The sequence below is a fragment of the Balaenoptera musculus genome, chromosome 20 (assembly GCF_009873245.2).
Source record: "Balaenoptera musculus isolate JJ_BM4_2016_0621 chromosome 20, mBalMus1.pri.v3, whole genome shotgun sequence".
NCBI classification, from domain to species: domain Eukaryota; kingdom Metazoa; phylum Chordata; class Mammalia; order Artiodactyla; family Balaenopteridae; genus Balaenoptera; species Balaenoptera musculus.
The window spans coordinates 46,796,936-46,823,985 of record NC_045804.1 but is presented as its reverse complement, the minus strand read 5'-3'; the positions used below and the strand labels follow the sequence as shown (position 1 = coordinate 46,823,985).

Sequence of the window (27,050 nt, the reverse complement as noted above, 5' to 3'; positions counted from 1 at the left end):
CTCATCTGTCAGATGGAAGTGGTAACAGCAACTCCCTCAGAAAGACAGTGCACGCAAAGTGCCTGTCCAGACACTCCAGCCCTCCTGCCTGCACAACACTAACCCTCCTTTCTACCCACTGTCCCCAGACAGCTCTGCCCTTTCCCACTCTCACGTCTTTGTTCCTGCTCTTCACTCAAGCCCGAGTACCCTTTTTCTGCTCCACATTTCCTGTTACCTGTTGAAATTCTATTCTTCCTTCAATCCCCAGATGAAACCCCATCTCCCCAGTGAAGCCTTCCCGGATCCCCCCCCAGGAGGAATTCATCTCTCTGCTCAGTGTTCCTGTGGCACTGATTTATACCTCATTTGTGAAACGTATATCACGTCTCAAATTACACTTATTTCTGGACTTGTTCCCCCCGCCGTACTGTGAACTCCTTGGAATCAGGGACGTGTCTTCCGCTCAGTGTAGGAAATGGTGGTGAGCACCTACCAGGCCGGTGGTGAGGGGACACAGGAGCGAAGCAAGGAAGTCCTGTCCCAGAGTGTCCACTGGCGTGGAGAAGTCAGGGATTCGAAGTGTGAGCGAGCCTTGTGACCAAAGGGAAATGCAAGATGCTGTGGGAGCATGCACCAAGGGGACATGACCCTGTCTCAGGCAGCGTGTTCAGCCCAGCCTCTCCAGTGACAAGCGGTACCTGACGGAGGCCTTGTATGAGACTTGGCTTCCGGTGCCCGCAGCTGCTCCTGCCCCGGAAGCCGGTTCTCCCTGTCAGCTCCCTTGGAGCAGGCTGCTCAGGCCAGGCATCGATGGCCTGCTGCGGGCCGTCCAGGCTGGGGTTGCTGTGGCCCCTTTAAGAACAGGCCCCACGTGCACCGCTGCTGGCGGCCCTGCCTCCTGTCAGCCTTCTTCCTCCAGCCTCACAGCCACAGGAGGATTTCTCAGCAGAGAAGAAATTCCCCCCTTCCCTTCTCCCCACCCCCTGTTTAATGCCCGGGGCCCTTCACTTCCATAATTCTTCATTTTCCAGCCTTGAACGTAAGCCAGACACATCTGTCTGGCCATATGCGTGAACCCTGGAGTCTGTGCCGAGGTGGCTGTAAAACAGGGCCGGTGAAGGCCCTTCTGGGAGAGCACACACATGTGTGTGCCCTCGGGCCATTGGCTCCCTGCCCAGAACCACGGGGCTGCAGTGCTCCAAACCCATGTTAACCTCTTCTTCTTTTTCCTCTTTTTGTTTAATTTAAGGGGGGAAAATCCCAAGGAAAAGGTATAAATTGTCCTGGGAGTGGGGGAGAGGCTCCTAGCTGGAGAGGCCATTATTGTTGGCAGGTACCTGGGTCACACTAATACAATAAGGAAGAGAGGAGCATCGGGTGAATTAAGATTGGAGAGATGGGCTGTAAATTACTCTGCTCCGAACTCCATCAGTCTCCAGGGGTGTTAACCGAGAGGTGTAAAGCAAGTCCCCAGCTCCCAGCGCCTTTTACAGATGCAGCAAAACAGGAACCACACATGTTTGGGGAAGGGGATGTGAAGGTGGGGTTGAAAAAAATCCTCCTGGCCCCCATGCTGGCTGTAAAGTCCAAATGAGATCTGGGGCCGTAGCCACACCCCCACTTCCCCGCTCCCACCGAGACCCCCGGGCCTAAGCTCATCTGTGGGATGGGGGAGGTGAGGCCTGGCCTCCCTCCGCAGCCTGTCCCTCCCTGCTTCCGGCGTTGCACAGAGGCTGGTGAGGGGGGCCGACTGGAGGTCAGAAAAGGGGTGTGGGCAGCTCTCAGGACCTGTGCAGCTGGAGCCTCGGCGCCCCGGCAGGCCTCGGACACTGGGGGCCAAGTCCGCCCACCCAGGGCTTCGAGGCCGCACTCTCCGGCTCAGCCCAGGGTCGCCCGAGACAGCTCTTCATCTTGTGCTGGTTGAGCCCACCTTGCTGCTTTCCTCCCGAGTTCTTTCCGTTCCCGTTGCCATTCTTGAGAGGCGTCCAGAGACCAGAGCAGGGTACAGGGTTTGCCTGGGACACTGGTCAGGAGTGTTTCTTTCCTAACCAGGCCCTCAGGGCAAAGCAGTCACTGACTGTCCTCCTCTGGGCTTGAGGCGTGGCCTCTTGGCACCTCACCCTGGCCCTGGCCCTGTGAGTCCCCACCTCCTCTCTGCCTCCACGAGGCTTTGCTGTGATTTGTGCTGCTGTCGGGCGGGGTCAGGTTTCCTGAGCAGTTGCAAACATCCCACCTGAAACATAACAGGCTCTTCCTCTGGCCACAGCTATTGTTTCCCTCGGCATTATGGCCACAGTCTTGCTCTGTAGCCAGCAATGACATGTGTTCTGAAAATAGCTTCACTCCCCTATCCCCTTCCCGCCCACCCACCCTCCTGAAGATGCAGTCACTCCTTTGTGGTAGCCCCAGGAGTTTCACTCTAAATATAGCTGCAGCCCATTCACATTGCCACCCAGCTGGGGGGGGGGCCGCTGTGGAACAATGGGGCATGCACAGAGCCCCCCACACCTGTATGGAATCTAGCGGAAGGCAGACACTCAGCCCTGGCTCCTAGCTGTCGGAGACAGGGCGGGAGCCAGCGCACTACCAGGCCAGGGGCACGTTCACGCCAGGGCAGGAAAGCACATCAGCCTGTGGGGCCAGGCGGCCGCCCTCCCCACTCCAGCGCATTCCAGAGCTTGCTCCAGCCATTCTCACCTCCCTGGTTCCAGCAGCATCCACAGGGTCCTGTCCTCCTGCAGAAATGGTCAGGCTTTTGGCTGGAATACCCTTAGGCTGCTGCTTGTAGCAAGCTCAGGGGTGTTATGCTTAGCCCTGCCATTCCCTGTCTATCTAGAAAGGGCAGTAAGAAGTAGCAAGCAAATCATCATAATTATAACCTTGAAAAAGATAGCAAGTATGTGTTAAGCTTTGTGGTATTGACTTTGGATATCCAGAGAAGGGATCCTAAGCAGAAACTTTCCCATGAGCAACCCACCCCAAATGAAGATGCTTACAGAAACCAGTGACTCTGCCTGCTTTCTATAGCAAATGCAGAATCTGCGCCCTTTGGTTTTTGCAGCTCAAGAAGGAATGCCTGGGACTTCCCCGGTGGTCCAGTGGTCCACGCTTCCACTGCAGGGGGCACGGGTTTGATCCCTGCTCAGGGAACTAGGATCCCGCATGCCGCGCAGTGCGGCCAAAAAAAAAAAAAAGGAATGCCTGTCTGCACTGCTGGTGGTTATCTCACCAGCTATTCCTATTAATATTTCATTTCCATTTTTCCATTTTTTGTTTTTTAAAAATACCTCTACATAGTTAAAGAAAAAAGGAAAAAAAAAACCAAAACACCAAGAGTACCATGAGTTTCATAATAGAAATCAGCAGTGCACTGCCTCACCCGTCCCCAGCTCCAGCTCTGCTCCCTAGTGGTTTCCCCAGATATTTACCCCCCACGGATATATAAAAGATGAAAAATGGAGTTGGGCAGAAAGAAAGGAAACTGAAATTTGTTAAGTTACTAATACGTGTATCAGGCATTTAGCTAGATACTTTCACATACAAGATGAGGGTGGAAATTCGCTATGTTACCAGACTTCTCATTTCTGGTGAAGACATTGCTCTGGCCAGAGAGGCCCAGGGATAAATGATTCCATCACCCTGTAGAGGGAGGGAAGCAGCTACACTTCCTTTGTAGCCCTACGCAGAGGGAAGACCTAAGAAGGCCTTCTCTTGAACTGGCTCTGCTTTGTGATCTGAGTTCTTCAAGTCCCACAACTCCCGTGTGAGCTAACTGCATTACCTTTATTTGTAATTCTCAGTGTCTCAATTTCCAAAAGGGTCAGGCATCCCCAAATCATTCCCACCATCTAGAAGAAGGAACTTAACCTGTGAAAGAGCCCTTCCTGGGGACCCAAGCCTGTTAGCTTCCTCGTCAGATGTTACTGTGGACTGTCTCTTTCCCAGTTCCCTACCACCTTGCTCAAGGATGCCTCCGTCCTTCAGAGAAAGTTGGTTACTTAGCGCCTTCCAGAAGCAGAATTAAGTTCTTTTCTTCTTCACACTTTCTGACTTTATGGTCCTTATTGCCACTGGTCTGATTCAACATGTCCTTGCTTTCCTAGGATTCCCAGCTCTCTGTCCAAGGACCACTGTGGCCCAGCCTTAGCTGCAGTGAGAAGGGTTCCTATGGAACTCTCCTTCCGGGTCAGCACACTTGACTCCAGGCCAGGGCCAGTCCGTCTGAATCACAGCATTCCAGTTGCACCCCCCTCACCCCCACCAGAGGCTTCTGCAGCTTTTTGCTCATACAAACAAAAATAAATCTCACTACCGGCCTCTGAACTCCACAGCAGCATGCTTCCCCCTTCTCCCCAAGCATCCCATGGCTGTGAGTGGGGACTTGGCGCTCTCCCCACCGACATCACTTTTTCACTCCCTGCGCATCCTGTGTCCTTCTCTCACCGTGCGACCCAGAGATCAGAATGGGACGTGACGGCCGGCACAGGCGCCGTGCACAGCTGCCAGGAATCTGACGGGTAAAATCTGGAAAAGTTGGGAGGGCAAATGCTAAACACACACAAACACACACACACACACACACACACACACACACACAGCGCCACTCAGAGAGGGCCGGAAACACCGACACCCACAGACGAGGGGCTGCGGATTCCCAATCCTTCCTTGTCTGCCATTCTTTTAAGGGGACTGGGCCAGTCTCCTGACCCAGATATGACCCCCCCAGAGTCCCACTGGTACCCCAAGAGAAGGGGGAGCAGCTTCAGTGAATCTCCCGAGACTCCAGGAGGGCATGTGGGGAACAGGAAGCAGTTGTGCAGTGACTCACTGGGCAGAGCCAGGTTAAGGGAAGTTGTCTGCGGGTGTCCCTGGGACCGGATGGTGGCAGCACAGCTCTGACCACCCTCATCAGCTTGATCCCGCCCACCCCTGGGGAACCAACAAGGCTGCCACCTCCCAAAGAGGCTGTGGCCTCCGTTCACCTTTCTGGCCCTGAGCCAGAGCTCAGAGAACTCAGATGGCTAGCGCTTCCCTGGACCTTGCACCTAGATCTTTCTTCCATCCTGTCATCAAAACACCCAGGCGGGCTCAGCCCCCCCACCTCCCTCGGCCATCTGGCCTAAAGGCCCTCCTGCCCATGGCCAGCATTTCAGGAAGGGTGGTCTGAGGTCTTAGGAGCTCATTGTTCCCACAGGGTAAAAGGGGCAGCCAGTGCCACTTCCTTAGAGTCAGCCTTAGGGCCAGAGGATCATTTATGGAGGCAGGAAAACTAAGATGTGAAAGGGGTCTGAGCGGAACGGTGGCAGAGGTGCTGTGCTCAGGCCCAGCCGGCGTCAGGGTTCGTCCTGCCCCTTCTCACTGAGAAAGACAGAGGTTTAGGGGCCTATAATGCCAAGAGAAGTGTTCCAGGCGGTGGAAAGGCTGGATAGAGAACGCCGAGCCCTGGGAAAATAAGCAGCAGGAGGGCTGATGCGCCCTCTGTGCGGAGAGAGATGGGAGAGCTCACTAAGCCTGAGTGGGGACCGTGTCCTGTTCTCACAAAATGCCCGCGCCGTCACACGTGTTATATGTCGATTATATCTCAATAAAAAATAGGGTTTTTTTTAATGCCCAAGCTGAGTTCGGTAGAATGTGTGTCACCCTCTAGTTGGCAGCCCCGTGGGGAGGGCCAGTGACCCACATCCCCTGGGAAGGTGGCCTGCAGCGGAGGTGCTTTCCCTTCATGAGGTGAGAGCAGTACGAAGACTTCAGCGGGCGAGCCCTTCAGCTGCGTTTCTCATGCCTGCCAGCGTCCTGTGCCTTCCACCAGCTGTGGTGGCAGTGGCAGCAGTGACTTACTCATAGGGAGAGGTCCCCAGCAGGTCACAGAGGAGCCACCCCCAGCATTCAGAGGCATGCCCTTTCAGTTTTACTGTCATTGCCAGTGAAACCTGATCACCTTTCTCACTGACTGTTAGTGGCCAGGGCCCAGCCTGTGGGGCCCCACCTCAGTTGGCACGCACATCTCCTCCCCTGCTCTGTGCTTGTGTCTCTGTCCCTGCAAGTTGGTGTGTGGCAGGAGGCCATGGGAGGGCAGGACAGGGCTGGGACCTGCTCGCCAGGCCCCTCCCGGGTTTGTTTCAGTGCCCTCTGGCTCTGCACACAGGGAGCACACTGTCTGGGCAGATGCCCGCAAATCAGTTTGCTTCTTGGCCATGGTCCCCAGAAGAGGAAGCAGCACAATAGTGACCATGTTCTATAGTGACAGGTGTACCCAGAGCCAGTCTCAAAGGGCTGCTGCCACACAAGGCCCTGGAAGACTTGAGAAGATTGGGCTTTTACCGATGAGCATGGAACTTCCCTGAAAGATGTGAACATCTGTAAGACTAACAGGCGCTAGGCAGTGTGCCTTCCGAGGTGTGGTGCCCAGACCACTGGTGCTACATGAGGGGTTTTTTCAATGATGCATAGCAGACATTCTGACTCTTTATTGCAGAAATGCAGCTTGCGCTGGTAAACATATTCCTAGGCTCTCAGACTCCTGATACCACAGATATTATTTGCTGAGCCACAAAAACGAGTTGACGTAAAGTCAATTTAAAGAAAAACATCAAGTAAACAAGAGTATAGGTTGTACAGAATCGTGGCAGAGGAGTGCAGGTAGAACACAGAAGACTACTGTTTAGGGATCACCGTGCTGGTGGGGGAAGATGGTGACGATTCTCATCAGTCTGGATGGTGCTCTTTGCACATCTGTGAGTTGGGTCCTAAACCATCCCACCGTGTGGGCTCCTGCCGACGTGGGAGACTTCGGCGTTAATTATTAGTTGTCAGCATCACTCTTTTTGTATAGACTTTGAGTTTATTCTTTTTCTTTCCTTTTTTTAAGTACACAGTGAAGTAAATTGAAATAAATTCTGTTTGGGATATACATATACGTAAAAGTGTCTGGGTTGAGAAGTACCCCCTGTATATGCTGCCTAGATAACGAATGTGAAACCACTTTCATATCCAAGGAACCTAACTCTCTCTTGCTGATTTTTAGCCCAAGGTCTTACTTTCAGAGACCCGTTATTTTCAATAACCATCAAGGTCCCTTCTCAGTCCTATGCGGGGGTTTTAGTCACGCCTGTTTCCCCAAGCCATTTGGTCTACACTGATTTTTGTTGCAGTGCTTTGCCCAGCCCTCGGGCCTGTCCCGACAGGGACTGGCTATTTCTCTGGAGGGGGAAGAGGCAGGATGCTGACACACCGTGGAGTCAGGGCCCTGACTCGCCCACCCCTTGCCTACTCACTCACTGGCTCACTCACCGTTCTGTGTCCCTGTAGGCTGTCCTGGAGGACCAGAGTCATATGAGGCAGATGGAGCTCGAGATCAGACCCTTGTTCCTCGTACCAGACACCAACGGCTTCATTGACCACCTGGCCAGTCTGGCACAGCTGCTGGAGAGCAGGAAGTACATCCTGGTGGTGCCCCTCATCGGTGAGTCAGGCCAGAGCAGCCCTGCATGTGCGCAGTAACCCCCTCTACACACATGCCCCACAGCCTGGGGGCCAGGCAGGCAGAACCCTGCTGTGTGTGTAAGACAGGATTTGCAGGGAAGTAGGGAATGTGTGGGGCAAGGAAAATGGTTTAATAATCAGAGCAGTTCAAATTATTATGGCTGATCCATGGCTTAAACTGCTTGAGCAAATGGACTCCTGTGTCCCAGCAACCAGAGGCTGCATGAGCCCAGCCCTTGTTTTTATCCTTATAAAGCTTGCAGTAAAACAGCAAAGCTGGTTCCCGTTATTGGTAAACACTCAGCCCTGGCAGATAGCGGCAGTGCTGCTGGGTGGTCTGGCAGGGAGGCTGGGAGGGTTTTGAAGTGCTTAGATGCCTTTGGTCTGATTGTCTTGTAGCTTTTCATGATCGTTCTGTTGGTTCGAGGTAACATTCTTCTGGCCAATGTCACCCTAAGGCCAGGCTGATGGAAACCCTCCAGAGCAAGCCCTTGGCTCACGCGTGTGGATTCCTGCCACTTGGGCTCTTACCACTGTCTGGTCATTGGTGCTGGTACAGGGTCAGCATCTCAGGACCCAGCTAGCTTGCTTCCACCCTCAGGCCAAAGGAGCCCAGCTGGGCTATCTCCAGAGGGCTGTCTGAGGCACCTCTGGTTCTGGGAGCCCTGTGGTAGGTCAGCTTCAGGATGGGCTTTGTGCTCTGGGCTCCGGGCTGCTGTCTGATATAACTGATACAGCTAATATCACCGATAGCTATCCTGTGGAGGGAAAGGGTCTGGGAGATGGTTGGCAAGCCCAGGCTTTTTAATGTCCCCTTCTCACCAGCCACTTGGAGCAAGTTTAGGAGCCCTGTCCTCTGGAAAATCTGCCAGACTGGCAGTCTGCCTGCCAAGCCACCTCTGACATTCATGCCAAGATGTTCCGCTGGGCCTTCCCTCCCAGTCCCTAGTGTCTTAGTGCCAGATGAGAGTGGAAACAAAGGGCAGGAAACATCCGCCCCTGTAGAGGCTATAGAACCCTGGGGGGTTGTGGGAAACACGTTAGCACCACCTGAGAATGTTGGCACTGAAGCAGCCCTCGTCCCGCCTCCACCCTCCCTGTCTTCCTTCCCCCTCCCCATGTGGCCTGGCCAGAGCCTCTTCAACCCAGGCCCTTAGACCCAAGGGAAGGTTTTCTGTTCTTCAAAAGTAGAGCAGCTTGTCTGCCCAAGGTAGAGCCAGACTATCGAGTTGTTGCAGCTTCCCCTCTACCCTCACCAGGTCCCGGGGTGGGGCAACTTTCAGGATAGCATGTCCCTGTGCTCTCCTACCCAGGAGATTTTCAGGGATAAGAAAGTGAATTGGTCACTTTTTGCTAGACGGTCAGGAAATGGTGTAACTGAGAGGTTGCTGACGTCTCAGGAGCCCCCTGAGTCTTGGTAGGAGCCTCAGACACCATCCCAGGCTGGCAGAGCCCTCGGTCACCAGCACCGATTGTGCCCCTACTGTGTGCTCAGTCTTCTTGTTCCCGAGGGAGCCAGTGAAAGGCAGAGCTGCAGCCCTTGGCCTTGAAGAGCTTATGGTTCAGTGGGGGAAGCCAGATTCAGTGGGGAGGGAGCAAATATATGAGAAAACTCAGAGGAGAAGGTAGATAGAGAATAAATAAATGGTCAACCCCCAGGGGCCCTGGGAAGTGCCAACTCTGTCACGGCATCCAGGCCAGCCTTTCTGAAGCGTCCTCAGCTGGGCAGGGCTTTGGCTCTCAGGGGCTGTAGAGGGGGCTCCTGTTCAACGAGGCGCCGCAGGGGAGTCCTGCTCTGTGCGCCCTGTGCGCCCTGTGCGCAGAGCACGAAGGGTTAAGCCGGCGGCCTTCTCTGCTTGTTTCTTGTGCTCTTTAACCTGCTCCGTGCTCCTTAGGTCTGACCCCAGCTTCGAGAAGCCCCGCCTGGTGCAGAAGCACAAACAAGCTTCCCCTTTGAAGCCTGTTTAGTTTGGAAGCAGGAAAGCAGATTTTGGGATAGAATACCAGTTTTTCATGTTTGATGTTCTGTTTGCTGTACCATACACCCATCCACCACTACTCCGCAACCTCAGCCATACATTGTGTGGACACTGCAGCCTTAGGTTGCTGAAGGCATGGCGTGTGTGTGTGTGTGTGTGTGTGTGTGTGTGTGTGTGTGGACACTGCAGCCTCAGGTTGCTGAAGGCATGGTGTGTGTGTGTGTGTGTCTGTGTGTGTGTATTCCCACATGGGCCCTTTCCAGAAAGTGTCTCTGAATACCCAGACGGTGAGTGCCAGGCTCACCATGGAACAGCATGCTCACGCCGACTCCCCGAGCCATGAATCACTGCACTGAGGAGAGGCCTCAGACCCCAAACTCTCCCGGAGCCCCCAAGGAGTGCATATTTCCCACTTGACCTCAGGCTTTTGGCTGGAATTTTGGAAAGAATCTTCACCAGAAAATGAAGCTGTGTCCCAGACACATAGGCAGGCAGACACACACACACACACACACGTGCACTATCAGAGGAGGTAGATGTGCCAGGGGTTTAGGGGAATAGCAGGGTCCTTGCGAGTGAGGCTGTGATCCCCACTTGCCACCTCGTGACCTCCCTGCGCTCTGGCAGGGGTGGGCATGGAACTGGGCCCCTCTTGGACTGCCGTGGTGGGGGCCCACGCGGATGAGGGAGAGTGCCTCTTTCCTCTAGCCGCTACATACCCTCGCCTCTCCTGAGGGACCCTCTCGATTTGATTCTATAACTGAGGAATGCGATAGAGGGGCCAGGTTTCTTCCCCTGAATACAGCAGCTCCAGAAACTCCCTGTAAGTTCCTCCCAGGAGGAGGGTGGGGCCCAGGGGAAGAGGCAGAAAGAAGATAGAACACTGTGGAAAGTCTGGGGCATTTCTTGCCCCCCAGGATCCCCTAGTTTCACTGGAAGACTCCTGTGGGGCAGGATGGCTTCTGTGGTCTGGGGAGGGGCTGGCTGGGAAAGCGAGGCCTCGGGCGAAGACAGACGTGATTGCTGATTGCTGAGGCTGATTCCTTGCGGGACTGTGTCTCATCAGTGATCAATGAGCTGGACGGCCTGGCCAAGGGGCAGGAGACAGACCACCGGGCTGGGGGCTATGCCCGTGTGGTGCAGGAAAAGGCCCGGAAGTCCATTGAGTTCCTCGAGCAGCGATTCGAGAGTCGGGACTCTTGCCTACGGGCCCTGACCAGCCGTGGCAATGAACTCGAATCCATCGCCTTCCGCAGTGAGGACATCACTGGCCAGCTGGTGAGACCCAGGGCAGAAAGGGAGCACCTATAGCCAGCCTTCAGAACAGGGTCTCCGGGAGGGAGGGGCTAGAGGAAGGCCAATTGGCCGGAGCAGCCGAGGGGACGGCCACCATCGAGGCCCAGGAGGGGGAGTTCCTTGTCCCCTAGATCACTCTTGGCACAGTTGGACCTGGCCAAGCAGGGCCAGGGCATGTCTGGGAGGGACACTGGGAAGTGACCTTCCCCAGGACCCCAGAGGCAGAGCATACCTGTGCCTCCTCTGCATGGCGCCCCCTCCTGCCCGCTGGCACTTATCCTGTCTTTCTCCAGGGCAACAATGATGACCTGATCCTCTCCTGCTGCCTCCACTACTGCCAAGACAAAGCTAAGGACTTCATGCCCACCAGCAAAGGTACAGCTTTGCCTCTGCCTCGGGACCATCCCTTCCCCTCCCTACCTTGTCCTACCCTCCTCAGCCCTAGGGAAGGGTCCCTCCACTGACTCTGGCCTGGGAAGTTTAAGGAATCAGGGTTCAGGCCTGATACAAGCCTGAGGCCAGCCCAGTTTCCTCCCCTCCTGGAAGTCAGACCTCCCTGTCACAACTCCCCCACCCTCAGGTGGACCCTCGGCCAACTAGGGATGGGCCTAGCCCAGGAAGCTGGGCTCTAGACTGTGAACTTTCCCACTGTGCATGCGTCCATTTCTTTTCTTGGGTCCTCGGTGAGTTCTCTGACAGCAAGAATGTCTTTATGATTCAGTGTAGCTTATTCTGGCCATGGTCTCCTGAGCCCAGCCCTCTGCCGCTCTGAGGACAGTCCCTGGTGGTCCCTGGGGCCCACCTCCCTGTTCTTGGCCATGCTCATCCTCTCAATTCATCCGTGAATGTTTACCCTGTAGGGGGGGCGGGGGTGGTGGTGGAAGTGCTTCCCCACCTAGTAGCGGGCCTTTCCTTCCTGTCTCTCTGGTTGTGTGACATAGCCCTTTGGAGGCAGGTGAGAGCTTGTGGACTGAGCCCTCAGCCCAGTTTTCAAAACCCTTTTGGTGAGCAGAATCCCATCTGGGAACCAGAGGTTCTCTTCCAGATGCTTGAGCACCTCACCCTCAACCCAGAGCCATCTCGCCTCTGAGACAGCCCCTCAGCCCCTCAGAGTCAGCGAGGCTCAGGTGTTTTCTGCTCCCGGCTCCCAGGACTCCGACATTTCTTTTTTTGGAAGGAATTCCTAGGATTTCCTATCCCGGTGTCATCAGCAGAGCTGATAATTCTCACCATTTAGTCTGTGTCTGCGTGTATGTAGCCTCTTGTCATTTTCTCTTAGTTGTCACCCATCTCTTGTCTCTGCTTGCTTTCCTAGCCTTGGCTTCTAGGCTGGCCTGGGGATTGTCTTCTCTCCAGCCCTCCTCCCACCCACTTCAGTGCAGCCCCTCACTGCTGCCCAAGTCTCTGTACCTGAGGCTGGTAATGAGCCCACAGCTGCTGTTCTTCAGAGGGGTCCTGCCACGTGGCTTGCATGTACCGTCCCTTAGGGCCAGATTCGGAGCATTCAAGTGGTAAAAAGGAGCCCTGGCTGAGCCCAAGAGAGGAGGTTGGGCTCTGCTCCCAGGCAGCTTCCTAGAGGGGCACCTTCTGAGGGAGAGGTAGGCAGGAGTGCAGAAGGCCTTGTTGGGAAGTACGGTTCAGATACTGCTGTGGCCCCACCCAGCCTCAGAGCTGTTTCTTTCTTAGCAGAGACACATTTTGGCTTTGGCCCTAGTCTCTCCCCCCCCGCCCCCCCCCCGCCCCGCTTCACCCCAAACAGCCTACAGGAACCCATTGCCATCCTGGGGACCGCCCCTATCAGAATTACATCAGCAACGGCTGGTGTAATCAAACCCCATTTGTCAGTGTGAATTCTTAGCAGATTAACTTGTCAGATTCACAGAGAAACCATCACCAAATGTTTATGTGTAAACGATGTTGAATTTTAAAATCATGTGGATTATGGCGGATGGGGCCTGACAAGATGACAGTCTCTGGTTTCTAACAAAGTGAAGTTACCAGTGTCAAAACAGAGGATGTTTATTGTTAAAAATGTCTCAAAGTATCCACAGAAACCCCTGCAGACCCCTGCCAGCAATGCCGGGCCTTGGTTGGCTGACCTAAGGCCTGGGACTCGCCTGGTCTGAGTCCCAGGGCAGGACCAGTGGGGCTGTGGACAGACTTGGGCAGCCCGCTGGGAGCCCCACATGGCACTGCACGTCACCCCGCCCCACCGCACACACCCCGAGGGGCCAGGCCCAAGCAGCCAAGCGGTCTCAGAGCATCTCCTCTCCCCATGGCTGCCTTCCTCTCCCTCTCTGTCCGCCACAGCTGCTCACCTCCCACCACACCCTCCTTCCGCCTCTCCCCTTCTCTCACCGCCATCAACCCCACGAGCCTCTCCCTCCCTCTTCCCCCCAGACTCCTCCCAAGGCTGACAGCCAGTTCTCAGCCTCCCTGCCTGGAGCTGGCAAGCCTGAAACTGCTCAGGTCCGGCATGGATGTTTGCAGTCCCCCAGCCCCGCCAGCCCTCGCAGTCAGCAAGCCCCGCAGGACATTTCCTGTGCCTCACTGTCTGCCGGACCTCCGTCAGCAAACACCCAGCCTGGGCCTGAGGAGTGGACCTGCCACCCAAGGGGCCTTAGCAGGGGTGGGGATGTCACTTGTGTGAGTGCTTGGCCCCAGTTTAAATTCTCCCCGATACATTATTAAAAGGTTAGGGAATTAGGGGGAAAGAAGTGGGGGAAGATATCCTGCTTAAAAAAGTCATCTAAAAAGAACGAAGGCTATCCGTTTGTGCTGATATAGAAAGATCTTTAAAATCTTTAAAATTTGAATGAAGTAGGTACGGTGAGTATGATTGTAATGTTATAGAAAAAAAGCTTATATAACAAGTATATATACTTGTAAATGTGCATAAAGAAATCTGGAAACATACACAGCTCTACCCTGGGAAACAAGACAGAGAGACATGAGGGAGAGAACAGGGAGAATGATGCGACTTTACCTTTCCTTTTTCTGTACCTAGAGGTTTTTACCGTACACACGGATCACGTTTATTTAATAGAGGGAATCTTTTGGCTCTAACCTCAGGGCCACCTTGGCTGGGCTCTGCCGGGACCCTCGCCCTCCTCTCCTCAGAGCTCCCTGAGCTAACCCCTCTCCTCACTTCCCAGGAGCCCTGGATACGTTTTGTATTCCATCTTGAGTTTTCTACCTCTGAATACCTAAAGCGTGGATCTGCCGGCCTTGGGGGGTGATGGGGGGGTGGGTGGAGAAGATGTGCAGAGGAGAGGAATATTTTGAGTCCAGGACTAGTCGTGCCATCAGAAGGAATAGGAGGGCCGATTCTGCTCCCTCAGCTCAGGGTCCTGAGAAGAGGGGTTTGCGGAGGTCGGGCAGCTCTCAGGGCACGAGGCAACACAGCCCTACGCTGGAGGCGGGGGTCCAGAGCAGAAGGCCAGCCCTGGCCCATCGTGGCCCTCCCTAAGCCAGTAGGGGAGGGGCGCCCTCGGCTGATAGTCCACACGAGGGAAAGGACCTGTGGAAGGGCCAAGATATGGCTCGCCTTGAGCCCCCAGGACTGCTTTCCCCTCCGGAAGAGGAGAGGCAGCCAGTGCCTCTGCCTCCTGCCCTCAGTGAAGTCCCTCCGCTCTCTCGTGCCAACAGAGGAGCCGATCCGGCTACTGCGGGAGGTGGTGCTGTTGACGGATGACCGGAACCTGCGTGTGAAGGCGCTGACCAGGAATGTGCCTGTGCGGGACATCCCGGCCTTCCTCACGTGGGCCCAGGTGGGCTGAGGGGGCCAGAGCGGGGCCCACCCCCACGGAACCATTCCCGAGAGGCCACCAGGCGCCCAGAGTAGCACAGGAGATGCCCGCGTGCCTGAGCCACCAGTCCACCCAGACAGTAACCCACCCTCCTCCCCCCACGCCGTGGCCGCGCTGTGGGGGCAGCTGCTCCGCACAGAGCCCCTCCCAAGGGCCGGGCGCAAGCCGCTGGGACCCTCCTGGGCTGCCGGGATTTAGCAGGGAGGTGGCCGGCTGCAGTGACGGCAGGTGGGCGAGCCAGACTGACCCCCGTGCTCAGCCTTTCTCCCTCCCCGTGGCCGGTTCTAGGGCTGGGGAAAGGCCTCTTAGCTCAGGGACTCAGCCGCCTTCTCAGCTGGAGATGGGGCAGGGGGTTAGAGTTTCCATCAGATGCAGGTGAGATCACGGGTCCCTTTCATCTTCAGAGCCCCTGTCCCGAAAGCGTCCAGGAGGCTTTGGTCACGCCATGAAGAGAGCGCTCAGGGCGTCTCTCTCCCCCTGAGGCCTGGATTCCCCCATGGACCCCACCTGGGTTCTGAACAGCAGCCCTAGGCTCCCCCCCCCACCCCGCCACACACACACACCCCCATCCCGCTGCTCTTCCCGCCCTTACCAATCTGGGTCCACTGTACTTGGCCACTTGTTTTCCCCTCTGTTGGTCATGGGCCTGTACGGAAGGGACATCTGCTCTCAGGCCCATGCTTCCTGGGTGGCCTTTGCCTGCTCCGTCTCCCTCCATTGGCCTTCCTTTTGCTCTAGTTCCCACTTCACAAAATTTCCTCAGACTCTTCTCAGCTCCCCCTCCCTCTCCCCCTCCTGAATCATCCCCCTCACCCTCCTCCTCTTTCTAGTTGATCCCTCTCACCTTCTGGTCCCTCAGTTCCTTGCCATGGAGGCTCTCACTCTGAATCCTTCTCCTGCGGTACCTGTGGCAGGAACTTAAGAAAGCGTTCCTGCCGCTGACCACCTTTCCCAGGCCCCCGTGCTCTGGGATACTTCCAGGCTCCTCCAGCCCAGCCTGAGGGAGGGTAGGGTGGGCCAGTGCCTGGGAGCAGCATTGCCTAGCCTGGAGTTTGCACCCTGTTTCTAGCTTTGCCCTAGAAGAACTTGACCCAGGGGCCCTTTGGCCTTGGAGTTTTTTGTTGCCTCTTTAGCTGACACCTGTGTTCAAAGCTTCACTCAGGAGGCTTCCTACTGGGAAAGCGTTCTCCCAACCCAGGGACAGGGATGGAGGGGGACTTAGGGAAAGACAGGGTTTGGAGGCGGAGCCAGGAGTAAGTTTTGATGGGACCAGTGGGGGAATCCCCCAGAGCACCCCCATCTGACTATACAGCCTGCCCAGAGGATGGGAGCGAGGCAGTGCCCTCCCAGAGGCCCGAGATTATGCCAGAAGGAGGGGGAACTGTACAGGAGAGCCACGGCCGACGATTTGGGGCTGTGAGTCCCCCAGGGCCTCAGAAGACTGGGCTTTTTGGGGTCTAGGGTCCCTGGCCTCTCCTTTGAGAACTTTTCCCCTGGATGAAGGCTGGCGACTGGGTGGGTGGGAGACCCCATCTCTCCTTTCTGTCCCATTTGCAGCACTGGATTTGTTTCCTTAATAAATTTTTAGTTATGAAACGTACCTGAGCTCTTGCTGATCTGTCTCTGGGACCGGGGAGGGAAGGTCCAAGCCACCGCACCTATACGAGGGTGCTGCTTCTGGCCCCTGCACCCACCCCGGTGCAGCCCACCCAGCTCCTTGTGCAGGGCGAAGAGATCCGCTGGGTCCAGGGTCCTTGGTTACTGCTTTATTGCTGTTTGGTTCGAGTATAGAAAATGGAAGCGGCTCTGGAAGAGCCTGTGTACAAGGTAGGAAATATACAAACGAGGAGGAGGGAGCTAAAGAGACCACGTTCCAGCCCAGCCCAGCCTGGGCTCGGGGTTGGGGGGGCCGCCCAGGGCGCATGCAATAAATATGATCCGGGGCCCCAGGGAAGGGAGGGGGGGACCACCGCGGGAGTGGGAGACCGGGTAGGCCAGGGCTGTCTCAGCCCTCTGACTCCAGAGGGAGGGAAAGGTTAGCCCTGGGGCTAGTGCCACTTGTGCAAAATGAGGAACTTCACATTATCAGTCCCGGGGCGGGCGGGGGAGGGGGAGGGGGGCCCTCCGGCCGGCTCAGTCCCCTCCCCGCTCCCCAACTCTGCCCGACGCTCCGACCCCAGCGGGGAGATTCACAGTGAGAATGGGTGTGGTCGCAAGGGCCGGAGGTAGGGCTGGGAGCGCCCCAACAGTGACACCCCTTCCCCCAAGAGCAGCACGGAGCCGGGGGAGGGGGCCAACGAACCACAGGAAGAGGCGGAGAAGGGCCGGGGGTCTCCTTTGGTCAAAGCTGATATCAAAAATATAAATCTCCCTTCCCCCATCCCACCCCCGTCCCGGGGTTTTCTCCCCACCCCCACCCCCGGGCTAAGGCACAAAGCAGTGAGGCCAGGTGGGGCCGCCGCCCCTGCGGCGACGCTGCCGCAGCTACTACAGTCGTCGGGCGCGGTGTGCCTGCCTGCTGGTGGTCACCGCCGCCGCTGCCTAGGGGCGCGGGCCGGGGCCACGCAGCGGCAAGACCGCTCTAGGTGGGGGAGAAACGGTCGATGGTCCGGCCGTCGGGGCCGGCGGCCAGGTGCGCTCCCTGGCTCAGCACCTCGGCCGCCTTGTCGGGGCTGAGGCCCAGCTCCGCAGTGAACTTGGCCAACGGGTAGAGGCTCTCGAGCGCCACCTTGGGGTCGTGCAGGAAGTGCGTGGTCTGGGCCAGCAGCTCGGCCGCAGCCGCCTTGTCCTGCTGCTTCAGGCTCAGCTGTTCAGCCGTGAGGCGCGCCACAGCAAAGACGCCCTCGGGGAAGTCGAGCTTGCCCTTGCCATCGGGGCCAGGGACGCCGGGGAGCCCCCCCAGCCCCGCCAGCGCCCCGGCCGCGCCGGCCGCGCCACCCACGGCGTGCATCTTCATGTGGCTGATGAGGTTGCGTTGCTGGGCGAACTTGCCGCCGCACACCTGGCACTCGTAGGGCTTCTCGCCCGAGTGGATGCGCATGTGCTCGGTGAGGCGGTACTGGCGCGTGAAGCGCATGCCGCACGCGTCGCACGCGAAGGGCTTGAGGCCCAGGTGGCTGCGCATGTGGCGCGTCATGGTCCCGCGCTGCGTGAACTTCTTCCCGCAGATGGTGCACGGATAGGGCCGGGTCAGCCAGTGCGTCTTCTCGTGCTGCCGCAGCGTGGCCGGGTCCTTGTAGCTCTTGTCGCACGACGCGCAGCGGTACGGCCGCAGCAGCTCGCCCAGGCCCCCCGGAGCCCCAGCGACCTTGTCCCCACCGCCTCCAAAAGGGGGCCCGAGGCCGGCGGCCCCTGCAGCCACCTCAGCCGCCTCGGCCCTGCCGTACAGCGCCTCCTCCTCCTCCACGTGCGCCTCCACGTGCGCGTTCAGCTGCTCCGAGCTGGGGAAGCCCTTTCCGCACGGGATGCACACGTACAGGTTGTCACCGAAGCTCTCGGGCTCGCCATAGGCCAGGTGCGGGCACGGGTAGCCCTCGAGGTGGCCGCCGGGTGGGCTGGGGTCCTCGCTGCTGCCCGTCTCCTCGCTGCTGCTCTTGTAGTCGTCGCCGTCGCCGCCCGCCCCAGGCCCGTCCAAGCTGCCCGGGTAGCGCGGCGGCGGCGCCAGGCCGAGCGGAGGACCCCCGGGCGAGGCGGCCGGGTCCCCGCCTCGCTCCTCGCATCGTTCGCTGGGGGAGCCGCGCTCGCGGCCCAGCTCGTCGCCGTAGCTGCCCAGGCCTGGCTCGTGCTTCATCCAGCGGTAGAGGAGGCTGGGCCCGTCGGGGCGGCCGGGGGGCTCGGGTCCCGGGCTGCCGCCGCCGCCGCCGCCGCGGAACGGGTCCGGAGGCGGTCCGGCCTCCTCCAGCTTCTGGAAGGGCAGCGGAGGCAGGGGCGGCAGGGCGAGCGGTGGCTCCTTGTAGGCTGCGGGGCCGGCGCTGGGAGGGCTGTCTGGGCGCGGGGGCAGCTCGCGCTCGCCCGGCGGCCGCTCGGGAGGCGCGGAGCCCGGCGGGCTTTTCTTGGACAGGTCCAGGCCGCAGAGCGGGGAGCAGCGGCGCTCCGGGGCGCAGAGCGCGGCGGCCGGGCCGGGGCCCGAGGCGTACAGCTCGGCGCAGTGCGTGTTCACCGCGGCCTCGGGGCCCGACGGCGCCTCGGCGGTGGGCGGCGGCGGAGGCCCGGCCGGGGACGAGTAGCAGGCCTGGATGACGGGCGTGGCAGCCCGCAGGCCCCGGCCCGGCCTCCCGTAGGGTGCGTAGCCGCCGCCGCCACCGCCGCCGCCCCGCAGGTGGCAGTACTTGCCGTGGCGTTTGAGGCGCTTCTTGCACAGCGCCACGAGGTCGGGGATCTGCAGGTAGCTGGCGGCGGCCAGCACGGCGCCCAGGCTCGGCTCGGCTCCCGGGGCCACGGCGGCCGCCGCCGCCGCCTCCGCCCCATCAGCCAGGCGGCCGGTGTAGATGAAGTCCAGCACGAGGCGGAACACGGCCGGGCTCACCATGTCATGGTCCAGGTTGAGCAGGTTGTCATGCACCACCAGGGACTTGAGGTAGGCGCTGCTGGCCGCCAGCACGTTCTTGTGTGCGCGGAAGAGGGCGTTCTGCACCACGATGATCACGTCGCACAAGAAGCCCTTGGTGCGCTGGTTGTTGAGCTGCAGCAGCAGCTGCCTCGAGTGGCCGGGCGCCTCCATCGTGTCCAGCATCGTCTGCCCAGCACAATCTCCTGCGGGGACACACACCAGCCGGGTCAGAGCCGCACCGAGCCCTCGCTGCCTGCACCCAGTCCGGCGCTTCTCCCCTCCACTTCCCCTTCCCCTCAGCTGGGCAGGGGCATTGAGCACCGCGGCCTGGGCACTGGCGGAGGATCCGCGGCCTCCAAGAGTGGGAGCCTGGGCCGGCCGGCCTGGACCAAAAGAAGGAGCCGAGACTGGCTGGCGGAGAGGAGGCCAGGTTGGCCTGCACCCCCAGGCCCGATACCGCCGGGCTCACCGCCTGGGTTCTGGGGGCTTCCGAGGAGAAAACTGTTCGGGCGAAGCGACCCTTTCGGAAACAGTTACCCGATTTGAGGAAAATGTCCGCTGCAGGAAAAGTCATTCAGGGCTGAGAAGTTTGCCCAAGTGGGATACAAGGGAGCCGGAAAAAAGCGCCTCCCGCCTCGAGAGAAGTTGCCCCAGTTGGGGGAAGAGGTCCGGAGGAGGGGAGCGCGGTGCCCGCCGTGGCGCCGCCCTGGCCGGGGGCTGTCAGGCCCTCAGTTGAGGCCCGGGCGGCGGCCCGTGGCGCGGGAAGCGGAGGCAGCGGCTGCCGTGGCGGGCAGAGCACGAAGGCCGGCCCGGCGCGGGGAGGGCGTTATATCGGGGCAGGAGGCTGAGGCAGGAAGCAGGTGGGGGGGAGGGGGGAGCCACGCAGCTCCCAAGGGAGGGAGGGGGCAGCGCCCCGGGCGGGCACCGCGCACAGCCGGCTTCGGCCCTGACCCCGGCCTGCGCCCCACCCGCCTCCCGGCCCCAGCCTCGGCCTCCGCTCTGCATTCGCGGGCCTGGCGCCTCCCTCCCCAGCTCCCCTCGGCCCCTTCTCCACGGGACCTCTGCCGCCCCAAACTTGGGGAAAAGTTTCCCAACTTCAGACAGGCCGGGAGGAGCGCACCAGCCGCAGTCCCTCGGCTCCCAGCTTTTCCTCTCGGCCCCCAATTTCGGCAGCCAGGCGGCCGCCGGGCCTGAACCGAGCCCTGAGCTCCCCGGCCGGCCGCTCGCCCGCCCGACCCTATTCCCCGCCTGGCCCCCAGGGCCTCGCGGCCCGTTACCTGCGGCCGCCGCCCGGCCGGGCTTCCCTCCCCGTGGCGGTGGCAGCTCCTAGTCGGCGCCCCACCCGCCCCGCTGCCAGGCGCCGCGCTGTGCCAGGGAGGGCAGCGCCCCTGCCAGCCCCGCCCGCCAGCTCCCCTTCCCTTCCCCTCGCTTCTCTAGCCCATGTGCGGGCAGAGCCGGCCCCGGGCCGCTGACCCTGCCGTGAACCCGGCGCAGAGCAGCGGCCCGGCAGTCCTGAGTCCTCTAGGGGCGACACCCGGAGCCCTGAACGCCAGCCGCGTTGGGGCGCCCGCGCCAGAGGATGCGCCCGAGGCGGCCAGCGCGCGAGGACCGGGCTGTTCGGGTCCCCTGTCCCTCCCGGTCCCCACCCCTAGAACCTACCTGGGGGGCATGTCGGAAGCCCCGGGCCCGGCTGCCGGCGGATCCAGGGGGGACGTGGCTGCGCTGCCCTCCGCCCGCCGGGCCCCCGGTCGGTCTGTCCTGCTGGTCCGTCCTCCCCGCGTCCTGGTCGCGTCTCAGCCCCGCCGCGCTTTCCGCACACTCTTATCTGGAGCGGCCCGGGCCGGCGGGTGCTGCTGCAGCTATGGCGCCACCTCGCGGCCGTGAGGGACTTTGCGCGACACAGCCACAGCCTCCTTCCTGCGCACCTGGGCCGGAGGCGCCCAGATGCGGAGCTGGACTCAGAGGAGGGGGGCCTATTGGCAGATTCAGCCTCCCAGATGTGCCCACCTGGAGGCCCCAGCCTCGGTCTTGCGAGCCCCGCAAACCCCGGAGTTTTGAGCTGAATGCTCCCCTGTACCTATTTCTAAATTCTCACATTGCCCCAATTCAGTTAAGTCCTGCCCGCAAGGAGGGGACAGTAGATGGTGGGAGAGAGGTTTTGGAAATCCTAAGGAAGAAGAAGACAGACACGATCTTAGGGGACCCTCCTTAGATATTCCTGGTTGAGACTGTCCATTTGTAACCCCCCAACACACCCACCCTCACTTAGCCACATGGGATAGGTATGCACAGAATAAACCCGTTTGCACCCAGACCCTCTCCAGGCATTGACACCCGCGGGCGCTCATGTTTGCACAGACACACACCTGTCCCCTTCCGGAGTCCGAGATCTGGCTTTCTGGCATACTCAGGGGACTGTCATGTAGGGCCCTCCATGACCTGGGCAGAGGTGGTACCCAAACAGCCCACCCTGAACTTGCAGGCCTCTGGAGGGACCCCAGGATATGCGACTGGGAATGGCTGGACAGCGCCTCTTGGGGGTCCCACAGAAGCGACCCAAGATTCCCCGTGTGAGCCGTTTGAGGGACGACCCGCTTGAACGACCTCGTCTCCAAACCCACGGACCCGAGAGAAAAGTCACAGGACGGCCTGCAGCCCGGGATCCCCCACAAGGTCCTGCACCCCACGTGAAGGCCGGGTTCTTGCAGGTGACGCCCCTTCTGGGAGGGAGGGCACCCCGCACTAGAGAGCGGGCGTTCGCACAGCTAACTCCGGAAGTGTCCCCGAGCCGCCCCGGCACATCAGGCCTGCAGCCAGCGCCTGTGTGGCTGAGTGGGCCTCCGCAGCCCACGCTCCGCCTCTTCCCCGCACCTTCTGACCCCCGCCCACATGGGGGGGGGGTGGGAGTGGGTCCCCAAGAACGCCTGCAGTTTCTGATTGGCTGCGCCTCCCTCAGCCGCCGAGCGCGAGAGGCTGGGGCGCAGAGTTACCATAGTAACCGATGAGGTTCGCCCATATCGCGTCTCTCCGAGGCCTTGGAGAGCTTAGCAACCGCGCAGGGCCGCTGGGCGGTGGGGGCCGCGCTCGCCGCCCACCCACCCCTCCACCCCTCCGCCCGCCCCGCGCTCCATCCTTCGCCCCCACGCCCGCGCCAGAAGTAGTGGCTGAGTCACTCATTGAGGGGCCGCCGGCGCGGCCACTCGCGGTCCCTGACAGACACCAAGGTCTCGGGCGCCCCCCAGAGGCTCCCTTTCCTCAGCAGGGGACTTCATGGCCTCGGGGCCAGGAGGCGGCTCATGGTCCCCAGAGGTTCTTCTGACTCCCACTGCTTCCCGAGTCCGCCCTTACCCTGTTTCCACTCCGTGTTCTGGGTCCATCTTATCCCAGTCCTCTTCTCCATCTCCCCCACCCCTGCCCCAGAGTCCTCGCTAAGGAAGTAGTGAGGTTCCAAGAATGAAAATGAGCTGACAGCCTCCCGGGAAGGTGGACCTCAACATCTTGGCGGAGAGATGTGCTGTGTGCTGAGGTGGAAAAGTGTATGGAGTGCTGGGGGGAGGCGGGAAGACTCCTGAGCAGTGCTCTTAAATCTGGGCTTTGATGGATGAACAGGAGTTCTCCCCCCAGGCAGGAAGGCATTCCTGGAGAAGAGAACCAGTGGGACAAACGCTGGGGGCAAAAAAAAAAAAAAAAAAAAGGCGGTGGGGGGGGGAACTCTAGGAGGCCAGATCCCAAAGGGTATGCAGGACCTCTTTGACCCCATTTCTGCTGTAATCTTTTATCCCCTTGATGGGGCCAGATCCTAGCCCCACAAGGATCCACTCAGCCCTGTCTCTGTGCAGTGGAGTCTGTCTACTGTGGACCCACCCTAGGGTCCCCTGTGCCCACTATTTTTGTTTTTCTTCAACAGTCTCCCCAGATTCCCACTTCCCGACCCCTATTCTCACACTGTCCTTACATCTGTATGGGAGGGTCTGCCCCCAGCATAGCTGCCCTCCTGTGGACTTCACTCTTCCTCAATCTTTGACCTTTCCCTCCCTCCCTAGTTCCACCTGCTTTGGCCTGGCATTGTCCCCTCCCCACCCTAATCCAGCTCCTCTCTCTGTACACACTCCCCTCCCCCACTGATGGAGCTAGGTTGGGCCAGGATCATTCATTTCCCTGATCCTGTCCAGGAGAACTTTGCCTCACATTGCATGGACTCTTCCTGCCAATTCTGACCTCCAGGAACTCTAACTCCTCCAGGAAGTGGTCTCTTCCCTCCTACCCCCAGAGACTCTTCTCTGCTAAGCTGCCAGTGTCCCTCATTCCACAAATGGGTCCTAAACGCGGTTTGCTGAGTGTCAGGCTCTGAAACTGGCATTGTGGACCAGTCCTCCTCCCCTCCAGTTGCTGAGGCTTCCTCTTCCTCTCTCTCCCTTCTCCTGCCACCTTTCCCCCACCTCCCCCATAGAGGACCCTCTTGCTCATTCCTGGGGAGTCCAAGCCACCCTCCTCAACTTTTCTGCCTTCCCTCGCGTCTCCAGTTCCCGTCTGGTACCTGGACTCCCACTGAGCCTTTCCTTCCAGGCCCAGCCTCCTCCTACAAAGCCTTCCAGACCCCTGGGCTCCCCCACTCCTCTTTCCTCATGTCCCTGACACCACAGCTCTAGATGCTGCCAGAGGCCCCTCTGAGGGTCCAGCTTCCTCTCCTGCCCCCTACCCCCCAAGGGTGACGACACCGCAGTGGCCTTGTGGGGTATAACGCCGCCGCGGGGCATCCTGTGACGTCACAGAGCCGTCGGGTCCAGGAACTGAGGAGTGGGAGTGGGGCTACTGGGTGAGGGCCTCGGAAGGCCGGGCGAGGGTGGGGTTGCGCCCCCAGGTGTCCCAGAGTGAATAAATCTGTAATGGACCCGTCCCCCCTCCCCGCACTGTCCTCTCGCGGGCCCCCAGCCCGCAGTTCCGGAAAGTTAACCCCTTGTAGACCGGTACAGGGGGCTCGGGCTCCCCCTCCCCGTTCCTGCTTCCGTGCGCCCTCCTCCCCCTCCCAGCTCCCCGTCGCCTCGGTCCCCACCACCCCACCCCACCCCCACCCCGCCTCGCCACTATAAATAGCCCCTCTTCCCGTTTCCTAAATTCCCTGCTGACGTCGGCAGCGCGTCAGTGTGTAGGAGCCGCGGCCGCATGAATGAGCCGCCGCACGAGTACTACGCGCGCCTATAAAAGCCGCCGCGCCAGCCCGGCTGCGGGAGGCGAGCGGGCGCGGACGCAATACAGCCGACAGGTAAGCGGGACTGACCGACCAACGGGCGACAGATGGACCGATGCACGGGCACGGACACGGACTGGAGGGCAAGGAGGAGACCGACAGGCTGCAGGTTAGAGGGGCCCCTAAGGGGTGGGGTTGGGGACAGGGTGGAGGGGACGAGGGTCCACTCGCAACTGCTGGAGCCGGAGCCGGAGGCGTACGCAGAACCCTGTGCAGCACCTGCCTGCGCCCGGATGGAGACGCAGCCACTTCGGAGGAGCGTCGGTCAGAGGACGGACCTCAGAGTCCCTGCGGCTCTTCCTGGAGCTCCTGCGCCATCCTCCCAAGAAAGTGGGACGAAGGTGCTGGCGCCCCAGGAGATGCGCCCCCTCCTCTCCTCCCCGCAGAGCGGTGACTCAGCCTCGCTGCCCCCGGTCGCCTGAGCTGGGGCGCCGGCGAGAGACAGACGCCCACCTACCCGCCGCCCTGGCCGCAGCTTTCTCGGGGCCCCTCCCCTCATTCAGCCGGGGGCGCCCCCTCCCCGTCCCGTCGAGCTGGTCCCTCAGCGCCCCCAACTTCCCGCCTCTGCAGGAGGAGCTGTCCTCTCAGGACCAGGCGGGGGCGGGGCCTCGGCCGGACTGCCCCGCCCCCATCGCCCGCCCCCCCTCCCCGCAGCCGGAAGTGCCTCTCTGCAGGGACATCTTTGACGTCACAGGGTTTTGACGTCAAGGGCCACGTGCCTGTCCGCAAGCGCTGGGTCAGAGAAGGGCTGGAGACGCGGGGGAGGAAGAGCAGCAGCGCCCCCAGCTGCGGGCGACGGAGCCACCCTGCCCGGGCAGCGCGCCGGCACCTTGGCTCTAGACTGCTTACTGCCCGGGCCGCCCTCAGTAACAGTCTCCAGTCACGGCCACCGACGCCTGGCCCCGCCCCAGGACCGCGGACCGGGCCACCTGCCGCGCCCCCGGCCCCTCTGTCCCCGAGGGTCCCTCAGCCCCGCCCTCGCTGCCCGCGCCGCCGCTGTCCGCGGTGCTGATCCGGCGCGGGCACCGCCATCGAGCCGTCCCGTCCCCGGTCCCCAAGGGCTACTGAGGGGCTGCCGGCCTACACGCACATCTCATAGCCCCAGGAGTCCAGCGCCCGGCCCCTGCCGAGAGCGCCGTCCCCCGCCCGCGCCCGCGCCCGCGCCCGCGCCGCCGCCGTCCCCCAACTCCGCGGTCCTGACGTCAGCCTAACTGGAGCTGCCGTAGTGCCGTCAGCAGCGCGCGCCCCGCCCCCGCGTCTCCAGGGCAACCGTGGCTTTCGATTGTTACTGTGGGAACCGGAGGTAACAGTCTACAGCCATGGTCGCCCCGCAGCACGCCCACGCGCCGCGCCGCGCAGCGCACCGCCGGGGCCGGGATGGGGGAGACTCGGAGCAGGAGGAAGCGGAGGCGGCGAATCGAGAGCCCATGTGTCTGCGGGGGTGGCGGGAGGTGAGGCGCAGGGAGGCGGGCTACTCCGGAGCCGGGCATCCACCGAGGCAGAGAAAGAAGCGCGGTCTGCGGAGTATGCCTGACCGTCCCCCTCAGTGACCGTCCTGTCCTCCTAGCCGAGGTACTGCACCCAGGGGATTGTGAGAGAAGGGGTAGTTCTGGGATTTGGGTTCTTTTTATCTCCTTGGTGGGAGGGAGGCTGCTGGGACCTGGAAAAATGTTTGCATTCTGGGGACCGAAGTGGGTAGGCGGAGGAAAGTTTTCCTGAATGCGCCACGACCTCATTCTTCCAGGAACCCCTAGCTGAGTAGGCAGAGGGCAAAGGGTAAACCTTGAACCCATGTCCTGATGGAGTCACAGCCTTCCCTCACTCCTCTTCCCTCTCTTTTTCCCTCTGGGTCTTGAAGGATAAGAAGGGTTCCCCAACCCTCAGGAAGCCATAAAACTTGTAAAGTTAACCAGACCTTAAACCGTTGTCTGAACATACCAGCCTCCTCACCTCAGTCTATCTTTAGATGCTGTATTCCAGTTTTAGACAATGTCTCAAATTAACCCAAAAGAGGGGGAGTAAATATCAGAGGAGCTGAAGTCCTCTTGGGCCAGTGAAGTGTAAGCAATGACCTCTTCAAAAACATTCTGCATGTCACCTGCCACCACCATCATCACCCACGGGCTGACTGTTGTTTATTGGGTTCAGGACCTCCCAAGGGACGGTGTTGGGAATGGTTAATGCAACCCAGCCCTGCCACCCGTTAATCCAATTTTTCTCTACCTCTCCATACCCCCTCCTTTTCTAAACTACTTCTAAGGCAGCTGGTGCTGGTTTCACAGCTAATCAACACCCACACATTTTCTTCCCACCCAAGGACACTGAGGTCTTGGATTAAAATGCACCTGATTCTGGAATCCGGTGGACATCTGTAGTGTGTGCACATGGGCGTAGTGCACTGGGAAGCAGGCGGTCCAACCTGGCATCACCATCAACTGGTTGTTAAGGGGCCATGTTGTTTCTGAGCCTTCCATAAAATGAGATAATAATCCCTCCTTTCTGGCAGGCCTGTTGTGAGGACCAAATAAGATCATGTAAGTAAAAATCTTTGCAAACGGCAGAAAGCTATTTCGATCTTAAGTATTCTCTTAGGCTACTATGTCCTTGTAAGGGGGTGGTGGTGGTGGGAGACCCCAGCTCTGGGCACTTAGAATGAACAGGGGAGGGGGACACGTTTCTCTGAGCAGAAGCTCTAGGACTGGGGC

The 27,050-nt window shown here is 59.8% G+C and overlaps 2 protein-coding genes across 5 annotated transcripts in view; one reads left to right on the top strand and one right to left on the bottom strand.

The window, feature by feature from the left end:
- The window catches only part of SMG6 (SMG6 nonsense mediated mRNA decay factor), a 234,829-nt gene extending 218,680 nt beyond the window's left edge, over positions 1–16,149 (top strand). The window contains exons 16-19 of one of the 2 annotated variants that reach the window (XM_036835535.1): positions 7,291–7,444; positions 10,510–10,721; positions 11,033–11,114; positions 14,388–16,149. In XM_036835535.1, the coding sequence (XP_036691430.1) occupies positions 7,291–7,444; positions 10,510–10,721; positions 11,033–11,114; positions 14,388–14,518 (579 nt within the window). In that variant the 3' untranslated portion in view covers positions 14,519–16,149. The remainder of the gene's footprint in view (positions 1–7,290; positions 7,445–10,509; positions 10,722–11,032; positions 11,115–14,387) is intronic. The other variant, XM_036835536.1, reaches the window with a different exon arrangement.
- Positions 16,150–16,966: 817 nt separating this feature from the next.
- On the bottom strand, positions 16,967–26,755 carry HIC1 (HIC ZBTB transcriptional repressor 1). Of its 3 annotated transcripts, none has more exons than XM_036836908.1 (2): positions 26,691–26,755; positions 16,967–19,300 (listed from the first exon to the last, which is right to left on the bottom strand). In XM_036836908.1, exon 2 carries the CDS (start codon positions 19,278–19,280, stop codon positions 17,130–17,132), a length of 2,151 nt encoding a protein of 716 aa, XP_036692803.1. In that variant the 5' UTR covers positions 19,281–19,300; positions 26,691–26,755; the 3' UTR covers positions 16,967–17,129. The 3 variants fall into 3 exon arrangements, with proteins under 3 accessions (XP_036692803.1, XP_036692804.1, XP_036692802.1); XM_036836909.1 differs by lacking the exon at positions 26,691–26,755 and adding an exon at positions 20,757–21,144; XM_036836907.1 differs by lacking the exon at positions 26,691–26,755 and adding an exon at positions 19,635–19,901.
- Between the last annotated feature and the right edge of the window lie 295 nt (positions 26,756–27,050).